General features: G+C 37.8%; 2 protein-coding genes across 2 annotated transcripts; both read left to right on the forward strand.

Annotated features, from left to right (window-relative positions):
• The first annotated feature begins 12 nt into the window (after window positions 1-12).
• On the forward strand, window positions 13-17,538 carry SLU7 (SLU7 homolog, splicing factor). The gene is made up of 16 exons (XM_003268605.4): window positions 13-151; window positions 3,811-3,996; window positions 4,652-4,805; window positions 5,141-5,221; window positions 5,704-5,868; window positions 6,803-6,871; window positions 10,460-10,507; window positions 10,696-10,827; window positions 11,088-11,185; window positions 11,341-11,408; window positions 11,539-11,678; window positions 12,527-12,688; window positions 14,036-14,140; window positions 14,291-14,362; window positions 14,620-14,736; window positions 15,697-17,538. The coding sequence occupies exons 2-16, from the start codon at window positions 3,827-3,829 to the stop codon at window positions 15,874-15,876; spliced, it is 1,761 nt and encodes a 586-aa protein (XP_003268653.2). The 5' UTR covers window positions 13-151; window positions 3,811-3,826; the 3' UTR covers window positions 15,877-17,538.
• Window positions 17,539-19,088: 1,550 nt separating this feature from the next.
• Window positions 19,089-26,045, forward strand: ZBED8 (zinc finger BED-type containing 8). Its single transcript, XM_004087229.1, has 2 exons — window positions 19,089-19,542; window positions 23,656-26,045. The coding sequence occupies exon 2, from the start codon at window positions 23,705-23,707 to the stop codon at window positions 25,487-25,489; it is 1,785 nt and encodes a 594-aa protein (XP_004087277.1). The 5' UTR covers window positions 19,089-19,542; window positions 23,656-23,704; the 3' UTR covers window positions 25,490-26,045.
• The last annotated feature ends 495 nt before the right edge of the window (window positions 26,046-26,540 follow it).

A 26,540-nucleotide genomic window follows, 5' to 3' on the forward strand; every position in this document is an offset into this window, starting at 1 on the left:
ACCCGTCCCGCCAGGAAATTAGTGCGCAAGTGCCGATCTTCCGGAAGTTACCGCAGTGGCCGCCGGAATAAGGCGAAAAGCCGGAAGTAAACATTACGAGATTGGCTTGGATTCAGTCGGATGGAATTGGGGCTTGCTGCGGCGGGACTAGGTAAGAAAATATTGTTAGAACTTGCGGGCGACGGGGATTTGGGGAACCTGAGAAAATGGGTCGAAGGCTCCTAATTATTGGATATGTCTTCATGGGGGTGATGAGCCCTCAGGTGTTGAGGGAGCGAGGACGGGGGACCGAAAAGGAAGCCACTGTCCTGAGATCTATTCATGGCAGACCAGGCCTGCGTCTTCACGGTAACAATCGGGATAACTATGAGAGTGTCGCCTTTGTGGCGGTGCCTCGAAGACCTTGAGCAATCCCCGGACTGCGAGCAGGGAAAGCCGCTTCCAGTACCCAAATTGACAGACTGTATTTCCTCGCCAGAAAAATTTACTTGAGCTTCAGTTTTTCCTGTTAGGTCGAGATGATCCGACTTCAGTGGGGTATCATGCGGGTATAAATGAAAACATCTGTGTAGATAAAGCGCTAAACAGTGTCTTACGGTAAGCCCTCAGTAAGTGGGAGCTATTACTGTTTTTAGTTGGAGAAAACAGGCTCCTCCACAGCGACGGAAACTAGTGAGTACAACTTGGTGACTATAATACTTTATTCAGTTTTAGTTTTTAATATTTCAGGCCCAGAAGCCAGTGTTCTTTGGACAGAGTATAACATACTGGTTTAGAGAACTGACTTTGGAATCAGACAGACTTGTGTTTGAAGTCTTTGTTTCTTACTACAATGTGTTCTTGGCTGAGGATCTTACTTCGCAGAACCTGTTTCTTCACTGTAAAATGGTGTTCATCAGACCTATCTACTGGGCTTATTGTGAAGATTAGATGAGGTGATACACGGTAGGCTCAAGAAATGGTAGCTGTTTTAATAAAGATTAAATTTACCGTTGTTTTGCTTCTCTTCGCAGTATATTTAGGCCATCAGTTTATATGTTACACAAATATATGTGGAGGTTTTCTATAGGTCAGACACAGGAGAAGAGAACACCTTTGAGAAGTATCGTAGACCCCCAGGCATCGAGCACTTTCCACTGGGAAAGGGCTTGTGTAAAGGCCCAGTGTCTACAGGGAGCACGGTGTGTTAGAGGAACCAGAGGAACTACAAGAAGGTCTATGTAGTTAGTAGAGAAGGAAGCAGGGATAGTTGTAATGGTGAGGCTGGAAGGTAGGCAGGTGCCAGACCACGGTGGACCATGTAGGTGTGTTAAAAAATGTCAGTTTTTAGAGTACGAATGATAAAATCCTTTGGAGCGTCACTTTTTTTTTTTTTTTTTTTTTTTGAGTCATAGTCTAGCTCTGTCGCCCAGGTTGGAGGGCAGTGACCCAATATCAGCTCACTGCAACCTCGGCCTCCTGGGTTCAGGTGATTCTCCTGTCTCAGCCTCCCGAGTTGCAAGGATTACAGGTGCACACCACGTCCGGCTGATTTTTTGTATTTTTAGTAGAGACGGGGTTTCGCCAGGTTGGCCAAGCTGGTCTCAAACTCCTTACCTCAGGTGACCCGCCTCGGCCTCCCAAAGTGCTGGGATTACACCCAGCTGTCACTATTCATGATGATAGTTATTAGCCACTTGTGGTTATTGAGACTGGAAATGTGATTAGTTTAAATAAGTGTAAAACCCATATCAACTTTTAAAGACAGAGTTGTTTTTTTCTAATTCAAATTTGCAGTTATAGTATGTTGGATATATTACATTAAATAAAATCTTGTAAAAGTAATTTTACCTGTTTTTATTTTTTTAATGTGACTATTGGAAAACATAAAATTACATATGGGACTAGCATTGCATTTCTCTTAGATGGTGCTGTATTGAATTTTTGGACGGTACTGCATTGGAGGATTTTAAGCTTGGGCAGTAGGACATTCTATTAGTCTGTTTTCACATTGCCAATGAAGACATACCCCAGACCGGGCAATTCACAAAAGAAATAAGTTTGTTGGACTTAACAGTTCCACGTGGCTGGGGAGGCCTCACAATCATGGTGAAAGGTACCTCTCACATGGCGGCAACAATAGAGAATGAGAGCCAAGCAAAATGGGTTTCCCTTTATCAAACCATGAGATCTCGTGAAACTTATTCACTACCAAGAGAACAATATGGGAGAAACTGCCGCCATGATTCAGTGATCTCTCACCCGGTCACTCCCACAACACTTGGGAATTATAGGCGTACAATTCAAGATGAGATTCGGCTGGGGACACAGAGCCAAACCATGTCAGACATGATATGATCAGATATGTGTTTTGAAAAATTAACACTGCAATGTGGAGAATTGATTGGAGGGAATCAGAGGAGACCAGTAAGTAGGAAAAAGTAATAACTTACATTAGGGTGGTAGCAGTAAGAATGGAAAGAAGTAGATGCATTTGATTGATACTCAAAAGGTGAAAATAACGGTTCTTAGTGATGAGACAGATGTAGGGATAAGCTGAAGTACTTAATGTAAAGGGACAGATGGTGGTGTCTTTCATTAAGATAGGGAACAGTAGGAGATTAGATTTCAGAGGGAAGATCATGAGATTGAATTAAGATGTATTGAGTTTAAATGCCTCTGGCCTCTAAGTGGAGATGTCAAGTAAGCAATTGGATATATGTATCTGAAGCTCAGATGAAAAGTCTTGAATAGAAAAATACATTGTTCCTTTACTATTTTTTATTTTATAGAAAAATAAGTTGGAGAGCCAGCAGTGTTGTATTGTGACCATTGAAGCCTTGGAAGTAAATGAGCTTATCCATTACTGGCAGTTTAGAGTGGCTTAAAAGGTGCTGACTGCACCTTGAGGAATCCAACATTAAATAACTGGGCAAAATTTGATGACAAGAGAGGTACAAGAAAAACCAAGAGGGCCAGGCACGGTGCCTCACGCTTGTAATCCCAGCACTTTGGGAGGCTGAGGTGGGCAGATGGCCTGAGGTCAGGAGTTTGAGAGCAGGCTGGCCAGTGTGGTGAAATCCTGTCACTACAAAAAATACAAAACAATTAGCCGGGCATGGTGGCGGGCACCTGTAATCGAGCTACTCGGGAGACTGAGGCAGGAGAATCGCTTGAACCTGGGAGGCAGAGGTTGCAGTGAGCTGAGCCTGGGCAACAGAGCGAGACTCTGTCTCAAAAAAGAAAAAAGAAAAAGAAAACCAAGAGAATGTAGTGTTAGGGAAGTCAAGACACAATATATAAAAAGGGAAGGAACAGAGCTGAAAAATGTCCATTGGATTTAGCACAATGGTCCTTGATGACTTAATGATTTAAGTCTTTTCTTTAGAATGGTAGGGAGTGGAGGGCTAAGTTAGAGTGAGTGAGGATGAAAGTAGAAGGTGAGGAAATGGAGGCAGTGAATATAGATAACTCTTGAGATGTTCATTCTAAAGGGGTACAGAGATAGGACCCTCTTTTCTCTCATTAAGAGTTACTGTGTTAGAAAAGTTTGAGACACATACACAGAAAGAGGGATTCAGGATATATATGAGAAAAGAGTCCTGTGAAATTTTAAATACATGTGTGTGTCTACATTTGTAAATGGGAGTTGAGAGAGAAACAGTGCTAACAGTATATAGAGACCTTGAGGAGGGGAAAGAGACCCTTCCTTACACATACTATAGGAGAAAAAACATATGAAACAGTATATATTATTAGGATGTATTTTTGGTAGTTTGAGTGAATTCATGAAGGCCTACTTTTTACTGTAAATTTGACTTCTTTTCCTAGAGGAGGCCAGATAACCATGTCAGCCACAGTTGTAGATGCAGTTAATGCTGCACCCCTATCAGGGTCCAAAGAAATGAGTTTGGAAGAACCAAAGAAGATGACCAGAGAGGACTGGAGAAAGAAGAAGGAGCTAGAAGAACAGCGAAAATTGGGCAATGCTCCTGCAGAAGTTGATGAAGAAGGAAAGTAAGTACTTAATTTTTTGTATGATCCATTCATTCAAAATTCAAATTCATGTCTACCTAGTTTATTAATTTTTCATCCTTTTCTTTGAGAGGAACCTCTCTTCATCATTTATGTCATTTTTGTTTTTATTTTATCAAACTCATATGTATATGGTTTAATAATGAAATAATGTTGAAGGACTTATAATGAATAGCAACAGTCCTTTTTTACCCTTCCCACCCCTGGCCTGCTCTACAGAAGTGGCTGCTGTTAAATCTTTCTATTTTGAGCTTTTCTGGTTGTTACTGTCACATCTCTAGATAATAATACCTACACAATTATTTTAATTAATTGACTATAGACATTATTTGAACCAAAACTTCTTGTGATAGAAGATTTAGATTACTAACACACATCTCTATTTTCCTTCCTCTCTTGTCCCCCTTCAGTTGTATCACTATTCTTAGTTTCTTAGTTAGAAATATTTTCACTCTAAAATAAATTATTTTTAATTATTCTTTATTATAGTATAGAGATAGCAACCATATTCTCTTCCCCCTACCACTGCAATATTTCTGTTCTTAGATTTTGTATAAGCTACCTTTGTAATTGTAATACTGATTATTTTCCAACTTTATCCTTAAAATTTTTTTTTTTTTTTTTACTTTTATTACAGAGACATCAACCCCCATATTCCTCAGTATATTTCTTCTGTGCCATGGTATATTGATCCTTCAAAAAGACCTACTTTAAAACACCAGAGACCACAACCAGAAAAACAAAAGCAGTTCAGCTCATCTGGAGAATGGTACAAGAGGGGTGTAAAAGAGGTATGTAGGCAACCTGTATACATCTTCATGGATATGGAGAGTTTAAGAAAATGTAAGAACTTTTAATGCAATACTATTTAAAGTAGAAACAGATAATAAAACCCTTTATCTGGTATTGAAATTCACAGTGCTTTACTATTTTATCTTGGTATTTCTTATATAAATTTTATACTCCTGAAGTCTTTAAACTTTCACATTTATAAATGTGTGGAGACTCTAACTCATTTTCCTTTTAACAAAGAAATCATTTCACTAGACAAAGTAGTAATGAGAGTCAAAGTTATTTCTAACTTACGTGGTTAAGACATTTTGTTTTTCTTTATATATATTTATAGAATTCCATAATTACTAAGTACCGCAAAGGAGCATGTGAAAATTGTGGGGCCATGACACACAAAAAGAAAGACTGCTTTGAGGTAAGTTCACCTTTGAAAATTTTGAAAACCATTGTCAGAGTCTTTCTTTTTTCTTTGTCAGAGAGCTTACTTCTCTTTTTCTGAAATCACCTATATTTAGGTACAAATTAAATAAAAATTAGTTTCAGTGGAATTGGTTCAACACCAACAAAATTTTCTGCTGTAAGACAGTATCCTTACACATACTATAGGAGTGGTGAAAAATTAGTTTCAGTGGAATTGGTTCAACACCAACAAAATTTTCTGCTGTAAGACAGTATCCTTACACATACTATAGGAGAAAAAACATATGAAACAGTATATATTATTAGGATGTATTTTTGGTAGTTTGAGTGAATTCCATAATTGAATAGATCGTAAAGTGCCCACTGTGTAAAAGTTGTATGAAGTTTTCCTTTGGGCCATAAGCACTTAGGAAAAGATAAATTAAAAGATTATAGGAAAAGACTAAATTAAAAGATTAAATCTTACTCTGTTTTTAGAGACCTAGGCGAGTTGGAGCCAAATTTACAGGTACTAATATAGCGCCAGATGAACATGTCCAGCCTCAACTGATGTTTGACTATGATGGGAAGAGGGATCGATGGAATGGCTACAATCCAGAAGAACACATGAAAATTGTTGAAGAGTATGCCAAAGTTGATCTGGTGAGCAAAATTCCCTGCTTTCCTGGGGTTTTTAAAGAATCGTCCTTTTGCTGTATCTCTAGCAGCTCTACTTTTCAAATCTTGAAGCACTTTAAAAATGGTAGCATTTTTATGATAGTAGTAGTACTACTGTATAGGCTACCTTTATAATTGTAATACTGAATAAAGGAAATAGTGTGCTAGCCATACTTGCCAGCAGTTTCTTCTTATTTGATTCTTATATCGTCCTTTACTCCCTGACTTAGGTAGCAAAAGATATTGGAAACATGAAGACAGATTAGTGTCCAAAGCTTTTGGTTTTGTGAGGTTAGAAATGCATGGCCCCAAGCTATAGCTTGCCCACGAACCTATTTTATAGTTGCCTCCCATGGCATTTGGGAGTAGTAGAAAGGGAATGGATAATTTGTTTCAGAACATTTTATTTTATTTTAAACCAACTTCAGTTTTTACTGTTATGATTTGATCTATTCACCCTTATTCCTTTGAAGTCATAGTCACACTGCCTTTTTTTTTTAATTAGAGGTATCATTTTAAAATTATAAGATTTCATATAAAAATCTGGATTTTATCTTTTCTTGAACATTGTAATATATGGTAACCCCATGCCTGCCTGGTAAGAGTCGGTCATCTAGAGTTCTGTGGCAACTGCTTGTTTTTATCAGGGCTTGCTCCCTGCGATTTACTACTGATGCCATTTGGCTCAGTATACATTAATGCCTGGTTCAAACACTGTGTAACTCCTGCTCTTTATGGAGTAATAGGTCTAGGGCTACAAGGAATCCCAAAGAGATAGGTTTGTTCAGTGACCTTTTCTGAAATAAATTAATTTAAAGTTATTCATTTTAAATATATAAAAATTTAGGTGGTAACTTGAATGTTGTAAGTAAAATTTAAATGTTTACTTTTTCTTTCTTTTTTTTTTTTTCTTTTAAAGGCAAAACGAACATTGAAAGCCCAGAAACTCCAAGAGGAATTAGCCTCAGGAAAATTAGTGGAACAGGCTGTAAGTAATGAAAATGATCAATAAAAGAAATGAAAATTGAAACGAGAATTCATTTTATAGCTCTTCAGTTAAAGAGGAAGAGAGAAATGCTGTTGGGGGAGAAATAAAACTGATGCTTTGTATACAGTTCATAGTAATATAAATTGATGCAGTCAGTTTGGGAACAATATTGCCACTATTTATATTTAGACACACACAGACATACACTTACTTTTTCAAGTTAAATTATTAGATCTATCATCCTAAAGAATTTTCTAGAGTTCAGAAAAATCATTATGCATAAAGACAGTACAGCATTTTTCACAATAGTAAAGAAATTGAAATAGCTTAAATGTCCAGGAACAGGGAATTGGTTAAGTGCATCTGCATGGTATAATGCTGCTTAGTTCTTAAAATGGCATTTTCAAGACTTCATTAACAACACTGGTTAACACTTGTATTTGAATAATACATGAAAAGATAGTATAATATTATCACACAGAAAAAAAGACCAGAACACTAGTTTTTATTTAATGTAGAATTTATGAATTTTTCTTTGTATCCTTTTTCTTTAGTATTTTCTGCATTTTCCACAATGAATATGTATTAGTTATATAACTGGGAAAAAGCATTTTTTTTATATGAATGAAAGGTCTATTGCAGCCAGTTTTTTTTTTTTTTTAAATCCTTGTCAACAGAGTATATTATGCATATTAGAGTTGTCAAGTTTCTTTTTAACAAATCTAGGCACAAATAAATAGTAAACATTTATAGTTTTTTAGTTTAAGTTTCTAAAAGGGACTCAACCACGTATAAGTAACAAAGCAAACAGAACTTGAAATAATTACGAAATAAGCAGTTACCAAGTTACTAAGGTAACCTATCAGGCAAGTTAACATCGTAAGTTACCAGATAGGTGTTTAAAATCCATCTCTGGCCGGGCGCAATGGCTCACACCTCTAATCCCAGCACTTTGGGAGGCCGAGGCGGGTGGATCATCTGAGGTCAGGAGTTCGAGACTAGCCTGGCTAACATGGTGAAACCTCATCTTTACTAAAAATACAAAAATTAGCTGGGTGTGGTGGCGAGCACCTGTAGTCCCAGCTACTCGGAAAAATCGCTTGAACCCAGGAGGCAGAGGTTGCAGTGAGCCAAGATCACGTCACTGTACTCTAGCTTGGACGACAGAGCGAGATTTCATCTCAATCAATCAGTCAATCAATCAATAACAAAATCCGTCTCCGCTCCATGAGAGATACATGCTCTTAGAAAAGTGAATTTGCTGGCCGGGCGTGGTGGCTCACGCCCATAATTCGAGCACTTTGGGAGGCCGAGGTGGGTGGATCCCAAGGTCAGGAGATCGAGACCATCCTGGCTAACATGGTGAAACCCCGTCTCTACTAAAAACTACAAAAAATTAGCCAGGCGTGGTGGCGGGCACCTGTAGTCCCAGCTACTCGGGAGGCTGAGGCAGGAGAATGGCGTGAACCCGGGAGGCGGAGCTTGCAGTGAGCCGAGATCGCGCCACTGCACTCCAGCCTGGGTGACAGAGTGAGACTCCGTCTTAAAAAAAAAAAAAAAAAGAATTTGCCTCTCTGAGCTGCATTTTAGTATGTCTGAAATAGAAATGACAACACCTACCCCCAGGAAGCTTATATACATATGACATAGTAAACACTGGGTAATTAGTAGCTATTGTTGTTGTGATTATTTTTATTTATTACTAACTTTGGGAAAAGATAAAGGGCCGGTTTCTTTTGTTCTAATATATTCTCTGTTGTTTGTTGTAAACATAGTGTAATTTATTTCCCCAGTAAGGATACTTAATGTAAGGGGCTAATGATTTTTGCCCACTTGGATGCTTGGATTTTTTTTTTATTATTATTATACTTCAAGTTTTAGGGTACATGTGCACAACGTGCGGGTTTGTTACATATGTATACATGTGCCATGTTGGTGTGCTGCACCCATTAACTCGTCATTTAGCATTAGGTGTATCTCCTAATGCTATCCCTCCCCGCTCCCAGGATGCTTGGATATTAAGATGAACCACATACAGTAGATTTAGAGGCTTAGCTGTCACTATAGAAATGTATGTAAATGTCTTTGGTGAACTAGCAAATAGTGGGAACTCAAAAAAATTATTTTTTACAAAATATTTATATTTCTGATTTTGAAAGTAACACATATTAAGTGGAAAAAAATTAGAACATTATATAAAAAAGAAAATAGCCCTGTGTTAATTATGAACATTTTAAAGTAGGCCTTTCCAGGTCTCTCTTGTCCACATATACCTGTTCATGTGTGCTAGAATACAAAATATTTCTTACATGAATCCATCTTTATATATTCATTTATTACCTTCTTTTTTAATTTAACAACATAGAGTACAATGGGAATGTGTTTTCTGTCTATATTTATAGACCTATAGCATCATTTATTTTTGTATGAATTCACATGGCTCAAAAATTAAAACAATTTAAGAAGATGCACAGTGAAGTCTCTCCACCCCTGTTTCTATCCACCCTAACACTAAACTTCCTCTCGCCCCTTGTATATGTATGTGGCTCCTTTCAGACTTTCTTGAATAAATACAAATACAAATATATACTCTTATCCCACCTTTCTCTCCCCTCCCTTTTTTTTTAATCAAAAAAGTTGGGAAATGATACATACTTTTCTGCCCCTTGGATAGAGTCACCTTTAATGGCCGTTTGGTGTTCCATGGAGTGCAATAAATTATATAACCAGTGATCTATTAATCTGATTTTTTCCCAATGTTTTGAAAAAACATTGCACATATACAACACTGCACATCACATTCTTATACATCTTTATATAATTGACATGATACTAGGATAACCTTCTAGAAGTGTATTTCAGTGAGTTTGTATTTCTAAAATTTTTACGACATATCACTTAGCCATCATTCAGAAAAGCTATGCAGATTTATGCTTCCGTCTATATAGTATACATACATACACGTGTTTCTACATCTCACTAATGCTATAATGTATTCTTTTTTCTTTTTAAGTATTTTTAATCTTTGAAGCCTTTATGAAGGGACATGATGAAATACCACGTTAGTATAGGCATTCTGTGGAGTTAGAAAGTATTCTGACCAATTGCTAGCGAAGAAAAGTGTATCCTTGTGACAAGGAGTTTGGCCTCTCCTTAAATTACAATATTGTGTCACTTGTAGATTTTTTTCATTGCCCAAACTTCACTTTGGCTGTGAAGACATGAACCCAGTAACATTTTCTTTTTGGACTTACTAGGAAACTAGTAACGTTTAATGAATACAGTATGTCTGAAGACTAATACATTTAGAAATTAATATTTTTTGGGTACTTTGGTCATCTTAATCTTCCTGTTACCATTTTGTGGTTATAACCTTAATTAAAATTCTCTTGAAATTTGCTGGCTTTATAGACAGTGTAATAAAATTATTCACAATGGCACTCTTGTATTCAGAATTTTTTTGCTCATTACAACTGAGAAATGTGAGAGTTTGTTCAGTTAGAATTAAGTTTTATTAACTATTTTTTAAGTGTTAATTGGATTAAGTGGAATGAAATTATGAATTATTTTTCTTCTTCCATGATGCAGAATTCTCCAAAACACCAGTGGGGAGAAGAGGAACCAAATTCTCAGACGGTAATACATATTTGCTGTCTCTGAGTATATGTTAAATTTTTAAATTTCTGATGGCTAATAATAAATAACACTAATAATAGCTTTTAAAGAACACAAGTAAATAAGGGTTTGGTTAAAGGGAAAGGAAAAAAAAAGAACTACATGCTGCTTTCTTTTCTTATTTTTTTTCCTTCCTCTCCCTCTTTTAGGAAAAAGATCATAATAGTGAAGATGAGGATGAAGATAAATATGCAGATGATATTGACATGCCTGGACAGAATTTTGACTCCAAGAGACGAATTACTGTCCGGAATCTCAGGATTCGAGAAGATATTGCAAAAGTAAGTCTTGTCAACTTAACATACATATTTGAAAAATACTTGTCTTCCCAGCGTAAATTTTATCGACCCTGTGTAGCATATGGATAATATAGTCAGAGTCATTGAAAGATAAGGTTTCATTCTGTTTTTTCTCTTCACCTGTACCCCAGAAATGTATACACACATTTAATTGATCATGTTCAACTCCTCCAACTAGTCTGCTGAAATGTTTTTGCTGTGAGTAAACATTAATTTATTCTTTAAATATTTTTTTCTTCTAGTATTTGAGGAATTTAGATCCAAATTCTGCCTACTATGATCCAAAAACTAGAGCAATGAGAGAGAATCCTTATGCCAATGCAGGAAAGAATCCAGATGAGTAAGTATCAAGTTAAATGTACAGATTTCAAGATGAGGGAAAGTTAATTGTTTTCTGACCTGACCATAGATGGTGTTCATTTTAATTCAGATTCAGTTTTACGAATTAATTTTCCTTAAATCAATCTGAAACATTTTCTTTATTTGTATTTACAGAGTGAGTTACGCTGGAGATAACTTTGTTAGGTACACAGGAGATACCATTTCAATGGCTCAGACACAGTGTAAGTGTTTCCTCTATGTCAAGGCATTTTATATCAGCTCATAAGACGTTTGGGATTGTTTAAAGCTTGTTTTCAAGAAGCATACAATAATGCAGCTGCCAACTCATTAAGATGTTTTGAATTACTCTAGTGTTTGCGTGGGAAGCCTATGACAAGGGATCTGAAGTGCATCTACAGGCAGATCCTACAAAGCTAGAGCTGTTGTATAGGTCCTTCAAAGTCAAAAAAGAAGATTTCAAAGAACAGCAGAAAGAAAGCATCCTGGAAAAGGTAATTTTGACCAAAATGCTAAAGAAGAACTTCTGTTAAAGAGAAGTTACTAGTTAATAAGCATTAGTTTTACATTTGGAAAATAATGCAAAGACAGCCCTCTTAATCCATGAAGAATAGTTCTTTTCTTCCTTTCTCTTAGGCAGATGGTATACAATTTTGTATGAGCTTTTGCAGCAAAACAAGCTACCTCAAATCTTAGTAGCTTAAACATTTATTATTTCTCACAGTTGGCCGAGTCTCCTGGTCTGGGCTTGCTCAGCTGAGGTTAGATGATGAACTAAGATGGCCTCACTCTCGTGTTTAGCAGTTAACAGGCTAACTGTCCTAAGGGGACCTCTTCTGGGACAGCTCATCTCCACCCCATGTGGTCTTTCATCCTCTAGTGGGGTAGCACAGCTTTTTAAAATGGCATTCTTAGAGTTCTAGAGAGTGGCAGCAAAAAGTGTGCTGTGGTACATAAGTGCCTTTGCTTGCATCACATTTGCCAACTTCCCATTGGTCAAAGCAAGTAACATGGCCAAGCCGAGATTCAGGGGATAGAGAAAGACTTCGTCTCTTGATGGGAAGAAAAGCAAAGCCCTGTTGTGAAAGGGCATATATACAAGGATAAGAGGAATTTATGGCCATCTTGTAACTTACTGTACTCAACAGATGAATAGCAGCTGAGACATCTCCTATTTGCCTCAGAAAATCTTTGTGGCTTTTTTTTTTCCTACTGTGCTTTCTATAACAAAACCCAGTAAAGAATGTTCCCTTTCTTTCTGATTAGAAATAAATGTTTTCCTGGAAATTTAAATGCAAATCAGGTTGTAAAATGTATTTAATAATGTCCAATGTCCTTTTAGTATGGTGGCCAAGAACATTTGGATGCCCCTCCAGCTGAATTGCTTTTAGCCCAGACTGAAGACTATGTGGAGTACTCAAGACATGGGACAGTCATCAAAGGACAGGAGCGGGCTGTTGCCTGCTCTAAGTATGAGGAGGATGTGAAGATCCACAATCACACAGTATGTGCTAAACTGGAACAATTTTGTGTCCTTGTTGGTTTTGCTCTGTATTGCATTTTTCCACTACAACTTTATTAGCTAACCGTTTGTATGCTCTGTGCTTTAAAAAAAAAAAAAAAAAAAAATTTTAACTGTGTTTCGTGGAATTTTTTCAAAAATAGAAAAATTTTGAAGGAATACTATGTTCATCTATATACCCATTATCTAAATTCTGAAATTTTTAACGTATTGCCTTATATGCTTTGTCTAGTTGTATGTGTGCGTATGCACACTGTTTTACATATATATGTAAAATACACATATATACACACATATAGTTTATGTATACATTTGACTGAAATATTTGGAAATTATATATATCATGACATTTTATCCATAAACGCTGTATCACATGTCTCCTTAAAATGAGGATTTTCTTCTATATAACCACATCGACATTATTGCACTTTAGAAAATTAACATTAATTCTATATCACCTAATATCTAGTCATTAATCACATTTTCCAAAATATACAGAAAAATGCCTTTAACACCTATTTTTTTGTTTTAGTCAGAATTCTTTTCAAATTTCTTTTGATCATTATTTGGTTATTATGTCTCTTTTCTAGAGTGTATCTCTTCATTTTCATGACGGTGACCATTTAACAGATTAGGCCAATTAGTTTGTAAATTGTCTCATATTCTGTATTGACTGGTTCCTAGTAGTGTTATATAACTTGTTTCTGTATCCCTGTATGTTATATAAAGAGGAATTCAGGTCTAATGGCTTGATTGGATATGTTAAATATTTTGACAAGAATATTTAATAAGTAATGTAGTATATTCATTCATATTGCATTGTAAACATCATAAAGCATATATTGTCCTTTGCTGTTCTCTTGAAGTAACCAAACTACAATTGTCTCTCTTAGTTGAGGGTCAAAAACCTAACTCCCTATAGGAGCCAGACCAGTGATCATACATGAGTGAAGTGAGCCAGGCAAATTGTACAAACTGGAGAACACAAGCCCTATCTAATGGGGCATCCACTGTTCAGCAACAGCTGATTATTACCAAGTGGTTATATAGGCCCAGAATTTCCCACTCCTACATTTTTCAAGAGAAGTCAGATATCCTAAGTTTTTTTATAGGCTTTTGGGAATAGAATTTAAGAGTTTTGTAACTACAGGTCCTGCTTCTCACACTTCAGGTCAGACTGCCTTCTCCCTGTTAGCCAGCCTTGAATCCCTGTAATTTTTCTCCCAAATTACCTTTAAAGGGCTGTATTATTTTATACTCCTATCAACAGTATACAGAAGTTTCTAATTTCAGCTTCCTTTTTAAGCTCTTTAATTTCTGTCTCTACAGCATATCTGGGGATCGTACTGGAAAGAAGGCCGATGGGGATACAAATGCTGTCACTCTTTTTTCAAGTATTCCTATTGTACTGGAGAAGCTGGGAAGGAGATTGTTGTAAGTAATTGTCTTTGGTTCTTAAAGGTCTAAAACAACCGAAGCTCCTAAGTCAAACTAAAACATACTGTCTCATGTTTCAAATTTTAATTTGTTCTTAGATGATTAGTAACTATGACACTTAACTCAAATTACATGTATTTCCCACAGAACTCTGAAGAATGCATTATAAATGATATAACTGGGGAAGAATCTGTGAAAAAACCTCAAACCCTCATGGAGGTAAGTTGATAATCATTTGTCCTGAATTTTTAAGTCCTGGAGGGAGGGCTTTAAAACCTGCACCTGAATTGTTTTTTTTTTTCTTTCTTTTGAGACAAATCTCATTCTGTCACCCAGGCTCGAGTGCAGTGCATGGTCTGGGCCCACTGCAACTTCTGCCTCCTGGGTTCAAGTGATCCTTGTGCCTCGGCCTCCCAAGTAGTGGACCCGAGCTTTGTTTTCACATAATAACACTGCATTACAATCCTCCCTTTCAGCTGCATCAAGAAAAACTGAAAGAGGAAAAGAGGAAGAAGAAAAAGAAAAAGAAGAAGCATCGAAAGAGCAGTTCAGATAGTGATGATGAAGAAAAGAAGCATGAAAAATTGAAAAAGGTAATTTGTGAAGTCTAAATAGTAAAAGTGACAAGTAACAGTATTCTTTGTTTTTTGGGTTGTTTTTATTTTTTTGAGACAGGGTCTTGCTCTGTTGCCCAGGCTGGAGTGCAGTGGCACGACCTCAGCTCACTGCAACCTCTGCCTCATAGGCTCAAGCAATTCTCCTGCCTCAGTGTCCCAAGTAGCCGGGATTACAGGCACATGCCCCCATGCCCAGCTAATTTCTGTATTTTTTTATAGAGCCAGGATTTCACCATGTTTCCCAGTCTGGTCTCAAACTTCTGAGCACAGGTGAACTGTCCACCTCATCCTCCCAAGGTGCTGGGATTGCAGGCATGAGCTACCGCTCTTGGCCAGTATTATTTGTAAAGGCCTTTATTTGTAATGGCCTATGATCTAGTCCTGTCTCCAAATGCGTTTTTAAAATGACGAAACAAGCCTAGAATCTGAGTGATTTGCTTAAGTTATATTAATGGAGATATTGTGAGGTGTAGGTATTGCCTTCTTCTTGGAGTATTATGACTAATGGACAGAAGAAATGTGCATTATAAAGCATTTTAGAGTTATTGGCATGTTGACCAGAATTGCCTTCTGGCGCCATAATTTGTAAGCTTCGGCAAGTCCTTGAGAAAAGTCAGAATTGTAGTCTCTACCAGAAGCATCATTTGTGAGCTTGTATCAGTAAAGTGAACCTCATTTAATTTTTGTTATTAAATTTCTTCAACATTTATTTAAAATGTTATAGAATGTTTTGTGCTCTATAAAAATATCATATAAGCCAAATAGTGATTAGTTGTAGCTTGACAGTAGAAGGGCTGACTCCAAAGCTCTTTCAGGCAATCTGCGTTTTTGATAGAGCAGTTCATATTCAGTTGGGGTCTGTTAGTACTCTGCCACTTTTGAAGAAAAGACATCTGATGTAGAGCTGTGATACGGATTTTATTCCTCTCACTATAGGCACTGAATGCAGAGGAGGCCCGCCTTCTTCATGTCAAGGAGACCATGCAGATTGATGAGAGGAAGCGGCCTTACAATAGCATGTATGAAACTCGGGAACCTACTGAAGAGGAAATGGAGGCATATAGAATGAAACGTCAGAGGCCAGATGACCCCATGGCCTCTTTCCTTGGACAGTAGTAACTAGTCAGAAGACCATCCAAGATAGACGCAGCTGATACATTCTTTTCAGCTTTTTATTGATGATTGTAGATAGAAAAATCCTTGTTTATTCTTCCTGCTGCCTGGCTTTAATAAATATTTCAGATGCCTCACAGTAAGTTAACTCCTTTCCATACTGAAGAAACAAAAAAGAAAAGAAAAAGAAGAGGCACATGAAGTGTGCTTTTGGGAATAGAATTTAAAATTGGATTAAGATTTTATTTTCAGTTTTTTTTTGTTTTTTGTTTTTGTTTTTTTGAGACAGAGTCTCACTTTGTCGCACAGGCTGGAGTGCGGTGGCGTGATCTTGGCTCACTGCAAGCTCCGCCTCCAGGGTTCATTCCATTCTCCTGCCTCAGCCTCCCTAGTAGCTGGGACTACAGGCGCCCGCCACCATGCCCGGCTAATTTTTTATATTTTTAGTAGAGATGGGGTTTCGTCGTGTTAGCCAGGATGGTCTCGATCTCCTGACCTCGTGATCTGCCCGCCTTGGCTTCCCAAAGTGCTGAGATTACAGGCGTGAGCCACCGCGCCTGGCCTATTTCCAGTTTTATGTGAGTCATGTGTAAAAAAGCCTTGGCTCTCTACCTATTAAGAATGTCTCTTTCTCTACATTTATTAAACTTCAAATTTTATTGCTTCGATTTTTGTAGCCCTATATTTAGTATTAGCACACCTTGGTTTTGAGAAAAAAACAGGGCTTTGTTTTTTTAAAATAATTACTAGCAACTCTGTGACTACATTTATTTTTTATTTTTATTTTTTTTAGAGACAGGATCTTGCTATATTGCCCAGGCTAGAGAGCAGTGGCTTTTCACAGACACAGTCATACTGCCCTGCAGTCTTGGGCTCAAGCGATTCTCTCTCCTTGGCCTCTGGAGTAGACTAAATGTGTTAGTCTTTGAATGGAAAACAACTACTTTCTCACCATTGGGTCAATATTGACTAATCAGTAGTAGGTCTTTTACCATTCTGGACATAAGCCTAGATGTAGAAATCCTTTCCTTTATCATAGAGGATATGGTTTACGTTACTGTTTGTTTTCATTGTGATTGCCCCTATGTAACAATCATGAATATTAGATTTTTTTAATTGTAGAATATCCTAATGTTTATAGCCAGCAGCTGTTACTTTGTTTGTAAACTTTGCAAAAAACCAAAACCTGAAGTTGGTTTATTGAAAGAATTATAAAGATAGCTTGTAGGGATATTAGTAATAGATTGCCATGATCCTGAAGCCTCTTCTCAGAACACTGTGAAGATAATACTGACAGAGTGGAATCAGTGAAAACAGCCAAACAAAACCTCTGACATCAGTATGTCAACTTTTAACAGCCCACTGGCTTTTCTAAACTACCAAAAACCACCTGTAGGATACTGCGTTAAGTCAGCATCTCAGAAATGGTGGTGTGAGTAACTGAGTCAAATTGTCAAGTACTTTGGATATGCATAGTGTCTAGCTTTAGATTGGTATGAAATTGAACAGTAATGCAAATAGATTTAATTCTTATTTACTTTAAGAATGAAAAACAATGTTCATTTTCCTACCCAAACAGGGTGGTTCAACATAAAGGCTGATGTTGTGTCTGTTTTGTATTTTATCTTTTGTTAAAGATAGATAAATGACAATACTTAACTGTGAGTGGTTTGTAGCATTATTTCTAGTATTTGGCAGAAAAGGTGTTTATGGGACAGGGAGGAGAACCTGGATTAGCTTCCGTGAGTTTAAGAAAATTTCGGCATCTTGTCACCTAACCTTTCTGGACCTCTTTCCCTCTTCTATAAGGCCTGGTTTACTTTGATTTAGGAAGAATTCTGTAATATCCAGAATCTTGTTTTCCGTTTCATTTTGGAAAAGTAATGCCTAGCCAGCGTGGCCAACATAGCAGAACCCCATCTCTATGAAAAAGATGAAAATTAGCTGGGCATGGTGGCACACACCTATAATCCCAGCTACTCAGGAGGCTGAGGCATAAGAATTGCTTGAACCTGGGAGGTAGAGGTTACAGCGAGCCGAGATTGCGCCACTGCACTCCAGCCTGGGCAACAGAATGAGACCCCGTCTCAAAAAAAAGAAAAGAAAAACATAATGCCTAGGACATTACTCAGATTGAGCTTTGATTTTATTATCTAATAATAGCTGCCTTTGAGTGTGAGAATTATATACTGTAATTGTCATAATGTTATCTCCTTCCTCAAAAGAACTTCATGGGGTAATGGATGATATATAAATTTTACAAAAAGCACATGGAACTAACTCCAAGTAATCTGCACAAATCCTAACCGTTGGAGTCAGGACATGAAGCTAGCTGTCTCGGATTCTGAAGCCTACCCCTTTCTCTAGTATTTAAGACTCTATAGTTTCTTGACCAACAAGTCTGGTCTTTAGCAGTTTCTTCCATCCACAAAAAACTTCAGCAGCCCTTCAATATTTACCAGGCTCACCCTTAACACCTGAAAATGATGTATCTGGCCCACATTCGTTGACGCCCCACAACTCCTCACACACACTAGTCTTATGGAATGCTTCTAACAAGACTGTACAAAAATGAGTAAACTCATTAAGTTTATAAGAATTCTGGAAAGACCCCCAAACAGGAAAGGGCTATATTCCAGTTCTTTCAACAACGTTTCCTAGTTTCTACTTGGGATTTTTCTCTAAAACCTCTCTAATATGGGTTTATTTCTTTGAAATCATGTTGTTGAAAGAATTTTAAATAAAAATATTTCCTCTGAGATGGATGATGCCAGAGGAATTCATCCCCATGCTCCCACTTACGGAAAGTGGGGGGATCACCTTGCATGGGCAACAGTACACAAGCTATGGAAGCTCATCCTTCACTGCTGAAATGTCTAATCTGAAATTACAATGAGCTTCCTTCTCTTTTTCTCTCATTTATTCCACATGGAACATGGCAATTATCAAGCGTTTTATCTCCAAGCTCAAAGCCCGACACAATATAAAAGTTTCAGTTCTCTGCATGTTAAAAAGAACTATGTGGACTTTACAGCCCCTTCCATTCCTGAAATTGTACAGTTCATCCTTTCTGGCAGACACAATAAACAAACGGTTTCTTTTTCCACGTACACAATCTAAAAAAAAAAAAAAAAAAAAATTTGGGGAGGCCTAGCGCGCATGCTCAATACTCAAGCCAGCCAGCCCATCCCACAGCTCTTTGCTACTGCGCCTGCGTGTGGGAGACGCCTCGCCCCGTTTGCGGGCGGGAAGCACCCTGGAGAACCCGGATGGAACCCGGGCCTGGCTGAGGTGGAGGTAGTTGCGGATGCTTCTCTCCCCAGGCGCACCGCAGATTCCTGCTCGGGGGTCGGACCTGAGGAACCGCCGCCTCTACTGGTTCCGACGGCCAGAGGCTGGGCCCTAGGCTGAGCGGAGAGTGGGATTGGAGCCTGAAACGGGCGCCTAAAAGAAGCCCGAGCATCCCATAGGCCTGCGCCTCAGGCTTGGAGACGGGCGGGCGGAGACCGCGCTGAGTCTTTTTTTTTCCTAGCTGCTGGCGTTCTTATCTCACCCAGGAGGCTGTAAAAATCTCCGTCCTTAACAGTAACACCATCAGGCCCTATCAGTTAAGAGCTGCTTGTTATTTGCATGCATTCTTATAATTAAACCTCCCAACAACCCTGTAAGGTAGGTACTGTTATCCCCTCTGGAGGAACTGAGGCTTGGAAAGGTCCCAGCCTGTAAGTGACAAAGCCACGATCCCAGGCGTTTGCCCCTGGAGCGTCTGCCCAGCCACCAAGTTCCTGCCCCCATTCTCCTGCTATTGATTTTAACTGTAAAATGTAATGGTTAAATGCTCTGCCTCCCCAAACACCTGCGCCTATCATGATCTTGCATACGCAGTGGCTAGATAGAAGTTGAATTGTATTTGGTTTGGAGTTTTAGTTTTACAACTGCACTTTGGTGTTTTCACTGCTGGAATATATATGTATATATATTACCATTCCCTAAATATTTGTTTTGTGAGTGTTCACTTTTAACTGATTTTTCTCAATTGTAATACTTTTTCATATCTACCCTTCATAAACTTGCAAAAACATTTTACCTTGTTATATCAGATCTTTCATTAAGCATCTGAAGATAATCTCTCAATAGAATCATTCTTAAAATGAGTGATATCTATCTTAAGATAATGCTTTTTATCTTTTTATTATGGAAAGTTTCCAAAATACATTAAAATAGAACGGTGTAATGATGTGTACCCATCATCCAGCTTCAAGAGTTACCAGCTTAAGGCCAGTCATTTCTTTTATCTCCACCCCGCTTTGTGCATGTTTGTGAGTGTGCTGAAGTACAGTATTTCAAAGGAATCCCAGACATCTTATTTCACTTGTAAATAATTGTCTGTATCTAACAAATGAGGACTTTTGAAAAACACAACCACAATACCATTATCATGCCTGTTTAACAATATCTCCTTATCATGAAGATGCTTTTTAATGTTTACATTTTTTTGGATATTGTAATTCCTAAATACCACAAAAGCGAAAGTGCAAATTGTGAGGTTCTAAAACACAAGCCTCTTGGGCCGTAAGTTCATCTTTGAGGCCCTTGAAAATTCTTGCCACCTGTTCTCCCTTTTTAAGGGGGATGGAGAAGAATACTATAAATTGATTTTCCTAAAACTGTTCAGATAAATTTTAAATTAAAATATACTTGAGAGACATAGTCAAGGTGGATAGGAATGGACTCTTAACAGATCTTGTAATGATTTCCAGTTTGTTTTGTTTTGTTTTTGAGACAGAGTCTCACTCTGTCACCCAGTCTGGAGAGTGCAGTGGCGTCATCTCGGCTCACTGCAACCTCCGCCTCGCAGATCAAGCGATTCTCCTGCATCAGCCTCCCCAGTAGCTGGGATTATAGGCACCATGCACAGCTAATTTTTGTATTTTTAGTAGAGACGAGGTTTCGCCAAGTTGGCGGGGCCAGTCTTGAACTCCTGACCTCAGGTGATCCGCCTTCCTCGGCCTCCCAAAGTGCTGGGATTATTAACATGAGCCACCGTGCCCAGCCTTTTTTTGAGACAGAGTCTGGCTCTCTCACCCAGGCTGGAGTGCAGTGGCATGATCTCAGCTCACTGCAACCTCTGCCCCCTGGGTTCAAGCGATTCTCCTGCCTCAGCCTCCCGAGTAGATGGGATGACAGGCATGCGCCACCACACCCAGCTAATTTTTGTATTTTTAGTAGAGACAGAGTTTCACTGTGTTGGCCAGGCTGGTCTGGAACTCCTGACCTCAAGTGATCTGCCCACCTTGGCCTCCCAAAGTGCTGATATAACAGGTGTGAGCCACGGCACTGGGCCCCTCTTGTAATGATTTCTAATGTGACTAAAAACATATTCCTTTATTCCCTCTTCCTCCCCAAATATTACATGATAAATATACATTAATAGAATACAGAAAAATAAGCATTTATGGTAATGTCATAATTTTATCATCATTAATTAGAAGTGGTTCTAAGCAAAAGTGGCCATGTAGTCTCATTACTTGACAAAAGAAGTCTTAAGATCAGCTCTTTAAACTTCAGGTTGTCTTTTTTGATTGGCAGACATCCTCCAATTTAACAGGCTCATAACAGCTGTGTAACAGCTCAGCTTATTTTATTGGAGTACACTTTACAACTAGTTCCTCTTGGTAGATCCACTTGAAAGCTAATGCTTTAAGTAGATATTCTTGGCTTGTGATTTTTCTTTTAATGGCCAAAGTGGGCATTCAGATTTAAATGTGTACCTGTTACTTTATTTCAGCCACATTCTCTGGCACAGAACTTTGGAAACTTTGGGGATCACTTACTTATCTTGGAGATAGAATGTTTTCTAAGGTATATTTGAGCCTACCTGTGGATTATGCCTTTACTCATTGCTAAAGAGAGAGAAAAAGAAAAGACATGGCTTTCATTTTAGGTTTCAACTTTCATAGGAGGCTGTCATCAACTCAGAAAACGTAGAAAATTTAAATATCTATTAAAGCATTGGGACCATTCACTTAGAAACCTAGAATATTTGTTAGCTGAGGATTGGTTTGAAGGATATGTTTTCATTCCCCTAAGTCTGACTACTTAACCAGGATGTGTTTCAGGATTGCCTGAACAACATTATTTCATATTCTTTTGTTCTGCTTTTGGGGAAGATGATGTATTAGTTCTAAGGTAGTGCAGGGACCTGTATATTTTCAAAGGGTTTCCCAGTGATTGTGATGATACGGTATCTCTTGTCCCAGATCACTGTTCTAGTTACTATTTATAAGAATTATCTAAAATACTTATTTACAATACAGATTCTAGGCCCCCACTCCGTAGCTAGAGAATCAGAATCTCTATGGGTAGGGCCTTCTACATCCTGTCTTTGGGTTAAACCAAACCTTAGGAATGCTGCTTATTTTGTGTATGTGTGTGTGTGTGTGTTCTTGACTGCTTTCCCTTAGAGGTATTTAGGTGGAAAAGCATCATGAAATTCGTTATTTTACTTAAGAGTGTTATCCTATGAGAGGGATTTTTCTGAAGTCTCAGTAACAAGAATAGTTGTGTTTTCCCTGAGCAAGTTGTTTTGCTTTTTTGTTTTGTTTTTTTTTTTTTTTTTTTTTTGACAGAGACTTGCTCTGTCGCCCAGGCTGGAGTGCAGTGGCATGATCTTGGCTTAGTAGCTGGGACTACAGGCGTATGCCACCATGCCCAGCTAATTTTTTGTATTTTTAGTAGAGATGGGGTTTCACCATATTGCCCAGGCTGGTCTGGAACTCCTGAGCTCAGGCAATCCACCCACCTCAGCCTTCTAAAGTGCTGGGATTACAGGCATGAGCTACCACGCCCGGCCATTTTGCTTTTTTATATGGACGCTATGAATCATGGACCGATAGTGTGTTACACTTAGCAGCAAGGAAGCTCTGAGCCAATTTGTAGCCTACCTTTGCATCAAGGATGGCTTAATCAGACTTAAAGACCTATTTGAAATTCTCTGCCTAAGTTGGAGTCAAAACTGCTCAAGGTTCAAATAGTATTACAGACCTGTTTAATCTTTAACTATTAAAAAGAACTAGCATGTTCTCACTCGTAAATGGTAGCTAAATAATATGTACACATGGACGTAGATAATGGAGTGATGGATAAAGGAGACTTGGAAGGGTGGGGTGGGAGGGAGTAGATGAGAAATAATGAGTACAATGTATGTTATTTGGGTGACGGATACCCTAAAAACCCTCACTTCGCCACTATGCGGTCTATGCATATAACAAAATTGCACTTCTACCCCATAAATTTATACAATTATTTTAACCTCCATGTCAGAATCCACCCTTCCTTATTTAGTGAATTGCTCCTTTATTCAATGATTCTTAACTGAGGGTATGCATACATCTTTGGGGCTGAATGGAAGAAGGTGGTGGTAGTGAGATGCCCTTTCTAGGGATACAAAATGTGCTAGATTTGTTTGTAACATACATTATTGAAAACAAGCCATAACTATAATTCACCAATAAAGGACTTACAGGTGTTCATAACTTGTCTAAGCTCAAATCTCCCATATATAACTTGCTGGTAAATCATTTATTCCAGGGCATTAGCTATGAGTTGCTAGCTTTAAGTTGAACTATATCCTGTCATGGCTTACTTTGAATTGACATGCTGCAGGCTATATCTTGACATATACAAGATAGCATGTGATGACAATATAGCATGTGATGTGGCTTTGTTTTAATTCAGTTAGCCACTGGTTTTTAATGTGTGGGTTATATTTTACTCCCAAAGCAAAATTCTGTGGCATCTCTGGAATACTACCTGAGAATTTTTGTGTGCCATGTCGAAGAAACGCAAATGGGATGATGACTATGTTCGCTACTGGTTCACCTGTACAACGGAAGTAGATGGAACTCAGCGTCCACAGTGTGTGTTGTGTAACTCAGTATTTTCAAATGCTGACCTCAGACCATCAAAACTGTCAGACCATTTTAACAGACAGCATGGTGGTGTAGCTGGGCATGATCTCAATAGCCTGAAGCATATGCCAACACCATCTGATCAGAGTGAAACCTTGAAAGCATTTGGAGTTGCATCTCATGAGGATACTTTATTACAGGCATCATATCAATTTGCGTATTTATGTGCCAAGGAGAAGAATCCTCATACAGTAGCTGAAAAGTTAGTGAAACCTTGTGCACTGGAAATAGCACAAATAGTTTTGGGACCAGATGCACAAAAGAAGCTTCAGCAGGTACCCTTATCAGATGACGTGATCCATTCTAGAATTGATGAAATGAGCCAAGATATCTTACAGCAAGTTCTAGAAGATATCAAAGCCAGTCCTCTTAAAGTGGGTATTCAGCTTGCTGAGACAACTGACATGGATGACTGCAGTCAGCTAATGGCATTTGTGCGCTATATAAAAGAAAGAGAGATCGTAGAAGAATTTCTCTTCTGTGAACCATTACAGCTATCCATGAAAGGAATAGATGTGTTCAATCTCTTCAGAGACTTCTTTCTGAAGCATAAGATAGCACTTGATGTATGTGGCTCTGTTTGTACTGATGGTGCCTCCTCTATGCTAGGAGAAAATTCCGAGTTTGTTGCCTACGTGAAAAAAGAGATACCTCATATCGTAGTCACACATTGTTTATTGAATCCTCACGCACTTGTCATAAAGACATTGCCTACAAAACTGAGGGATGCTCTGTTTACTGTGGTGAGGGTAATAAATTTCATCAAAGGGAGAGCTCCAAATCATCGCCTATTTCAGGCTTTCTTTGAAGAAATTGGCATAGAATATAGTGTCCTCCTTTTCCATACTGAAATGAGGTGGCTTTCCCGAGGCCAAATACTTACTCACATTTTTGAAATGTATGAAGAAATAAATCAGTTTCTTCACCACAAAAGCAGTAATTTAGTTGATGGCTTTGAAAATAAAGAGTTTAAAATTCACCTAGCATACCTTGCAGATTTATTCAAACACTTGAATGAACTCAGTGCATCTATGCAAAGGACTGGGATGAACACAGTATCAGCTAGAGAGAAGTTATCTGCTTTTGTTAGGAAGTTTCCATGTTGGCAAAAACGAATTGAGAAAAGAAATTTTACCAATTTTCCTTTTCTTGAAGAAATAATTGTTTCAGATAATGAAGGTGTATTCATTGCAGCTGAAATAACACTGCATCTGCAACAATTGAGCAACTTCTTCCATGGATATTTTTCCGTTGGAGATCTTAATGAGGCAAGTAAATGGATATTGGATCCATTTCTTTTTAATATCGATTTTGTTGATGATAGTTATTTAATGAAAAATGATCTTGCTGAATTACGAGCTAGTGGCCAAATCCTAATGGAATTTGAGACAATGAAGCTTGAGGATTTCTGGTGTGCCCAATTCACAGTGTTTCCAAACCTGGCAAAGACAGCTCTAGAAATCCTTATGCCATTTGCAACTACATACCTTTGTGAGTTGGGATTTTCATCACTTTTACATTTCAAAACAAAGTCCAGAAGCTGCTTTAATCTGAGTGATGATATCCGTGTGGCTATTTCAAAAAAAGTTCCTCGTTTCTCAGACATCATTGAACAAAAGCTACAGCTACAGCAGAAGTCACTGTAAGCTGATATACTTTTTTAGTGAATAATCTTAATGCCATTGTAAAATTAAGCTGTAATTCTGTCTCTTTCATATTTATGATATACTGAATTCTATGTCTAAAAAACTTAAGAACTTTAATTTTGAATGAGGCATGTGAAAATGTGTTTTGAGAATAAAAACACAAACAGCAGAAAAGATTAAGTACTACTGCCTAGTTGCTATCATGAAATGTTCCTAATTCTAAGTATCTGTTTAACGTGTTCGTGTGGTATATGAAAAAGATACCTAAGCACTAGAATATCCAGCTAAATCGTGCAATAGGCTAGGAATTGAGCCAGGAGAAAAGAGAAGATATCCTAGAAGGCAAAAAGGCAAAATGACAGATTAAGTTCGCCCATCTTTGTTATGGAGAGGTTAATGAAATCAGAAGAGGATTATGAAATATAATGGGAAAAGGAATGATCTGGCTTATATAAGACTTATTTTTAAATATACTCTTTGGAGTTAGTCTCACAGTGTCCCTTCCCCTAGCTCCTGTGCTATGATTATCATATTAATAAATAGCCTAATATATTAATCACTGTTTGTCATCTTTAAATTACTTCAGAACTCCAAGTTATCAAGGCTGCTGAAAAGGAGATTCCTGAGCCTTACGCTAGAGATTGTGATTAGCAGGTCTGTGATAAGGTCAAGGATCCTCATTCGTAACCAGCTTTCCAGACTGTTCTGATGCATTCTTGGATTCTTGGGTCCTCTGGGTTCAATTTTTCCTATACTTATTTTTCCTTTACCCTAATTTTGTCACTTATATTACATTTATATGTATTTTTCTAAGTTCAAAATGTCAGAGTATAAATCATAAATAAATTGACATGAAATCAATGGAGTAATTCAAGACCATCAAAAAATTCCCCATGGGAATCTAACTTAGCACACTTTTTCTGGATGATAATTTGGCAAAATATTTTTTAATTTAAATAAATTTTCATGTATATTTTTAAACATTAATGTTTTATCAAAGTACTACATGCTCAAGGCTGGGAAAAAATGATATAGAGAGTCCTATAAGGAA

Source organism: Nomascus leucogenys, chromosome 2 (genome assembly GCF_006542625.1).
Source record: "Nomascus leucogenys isolate Asia chromosome 2, Asia_NLE_v1, whole genome shotgun sequence".
Classification (NCBI taxonomy): Eukaryota; Metazoa; Chordata; class Mammalia; order Primates; family Hylobatidae; genus Nomascus; species Nomascus leucogenys.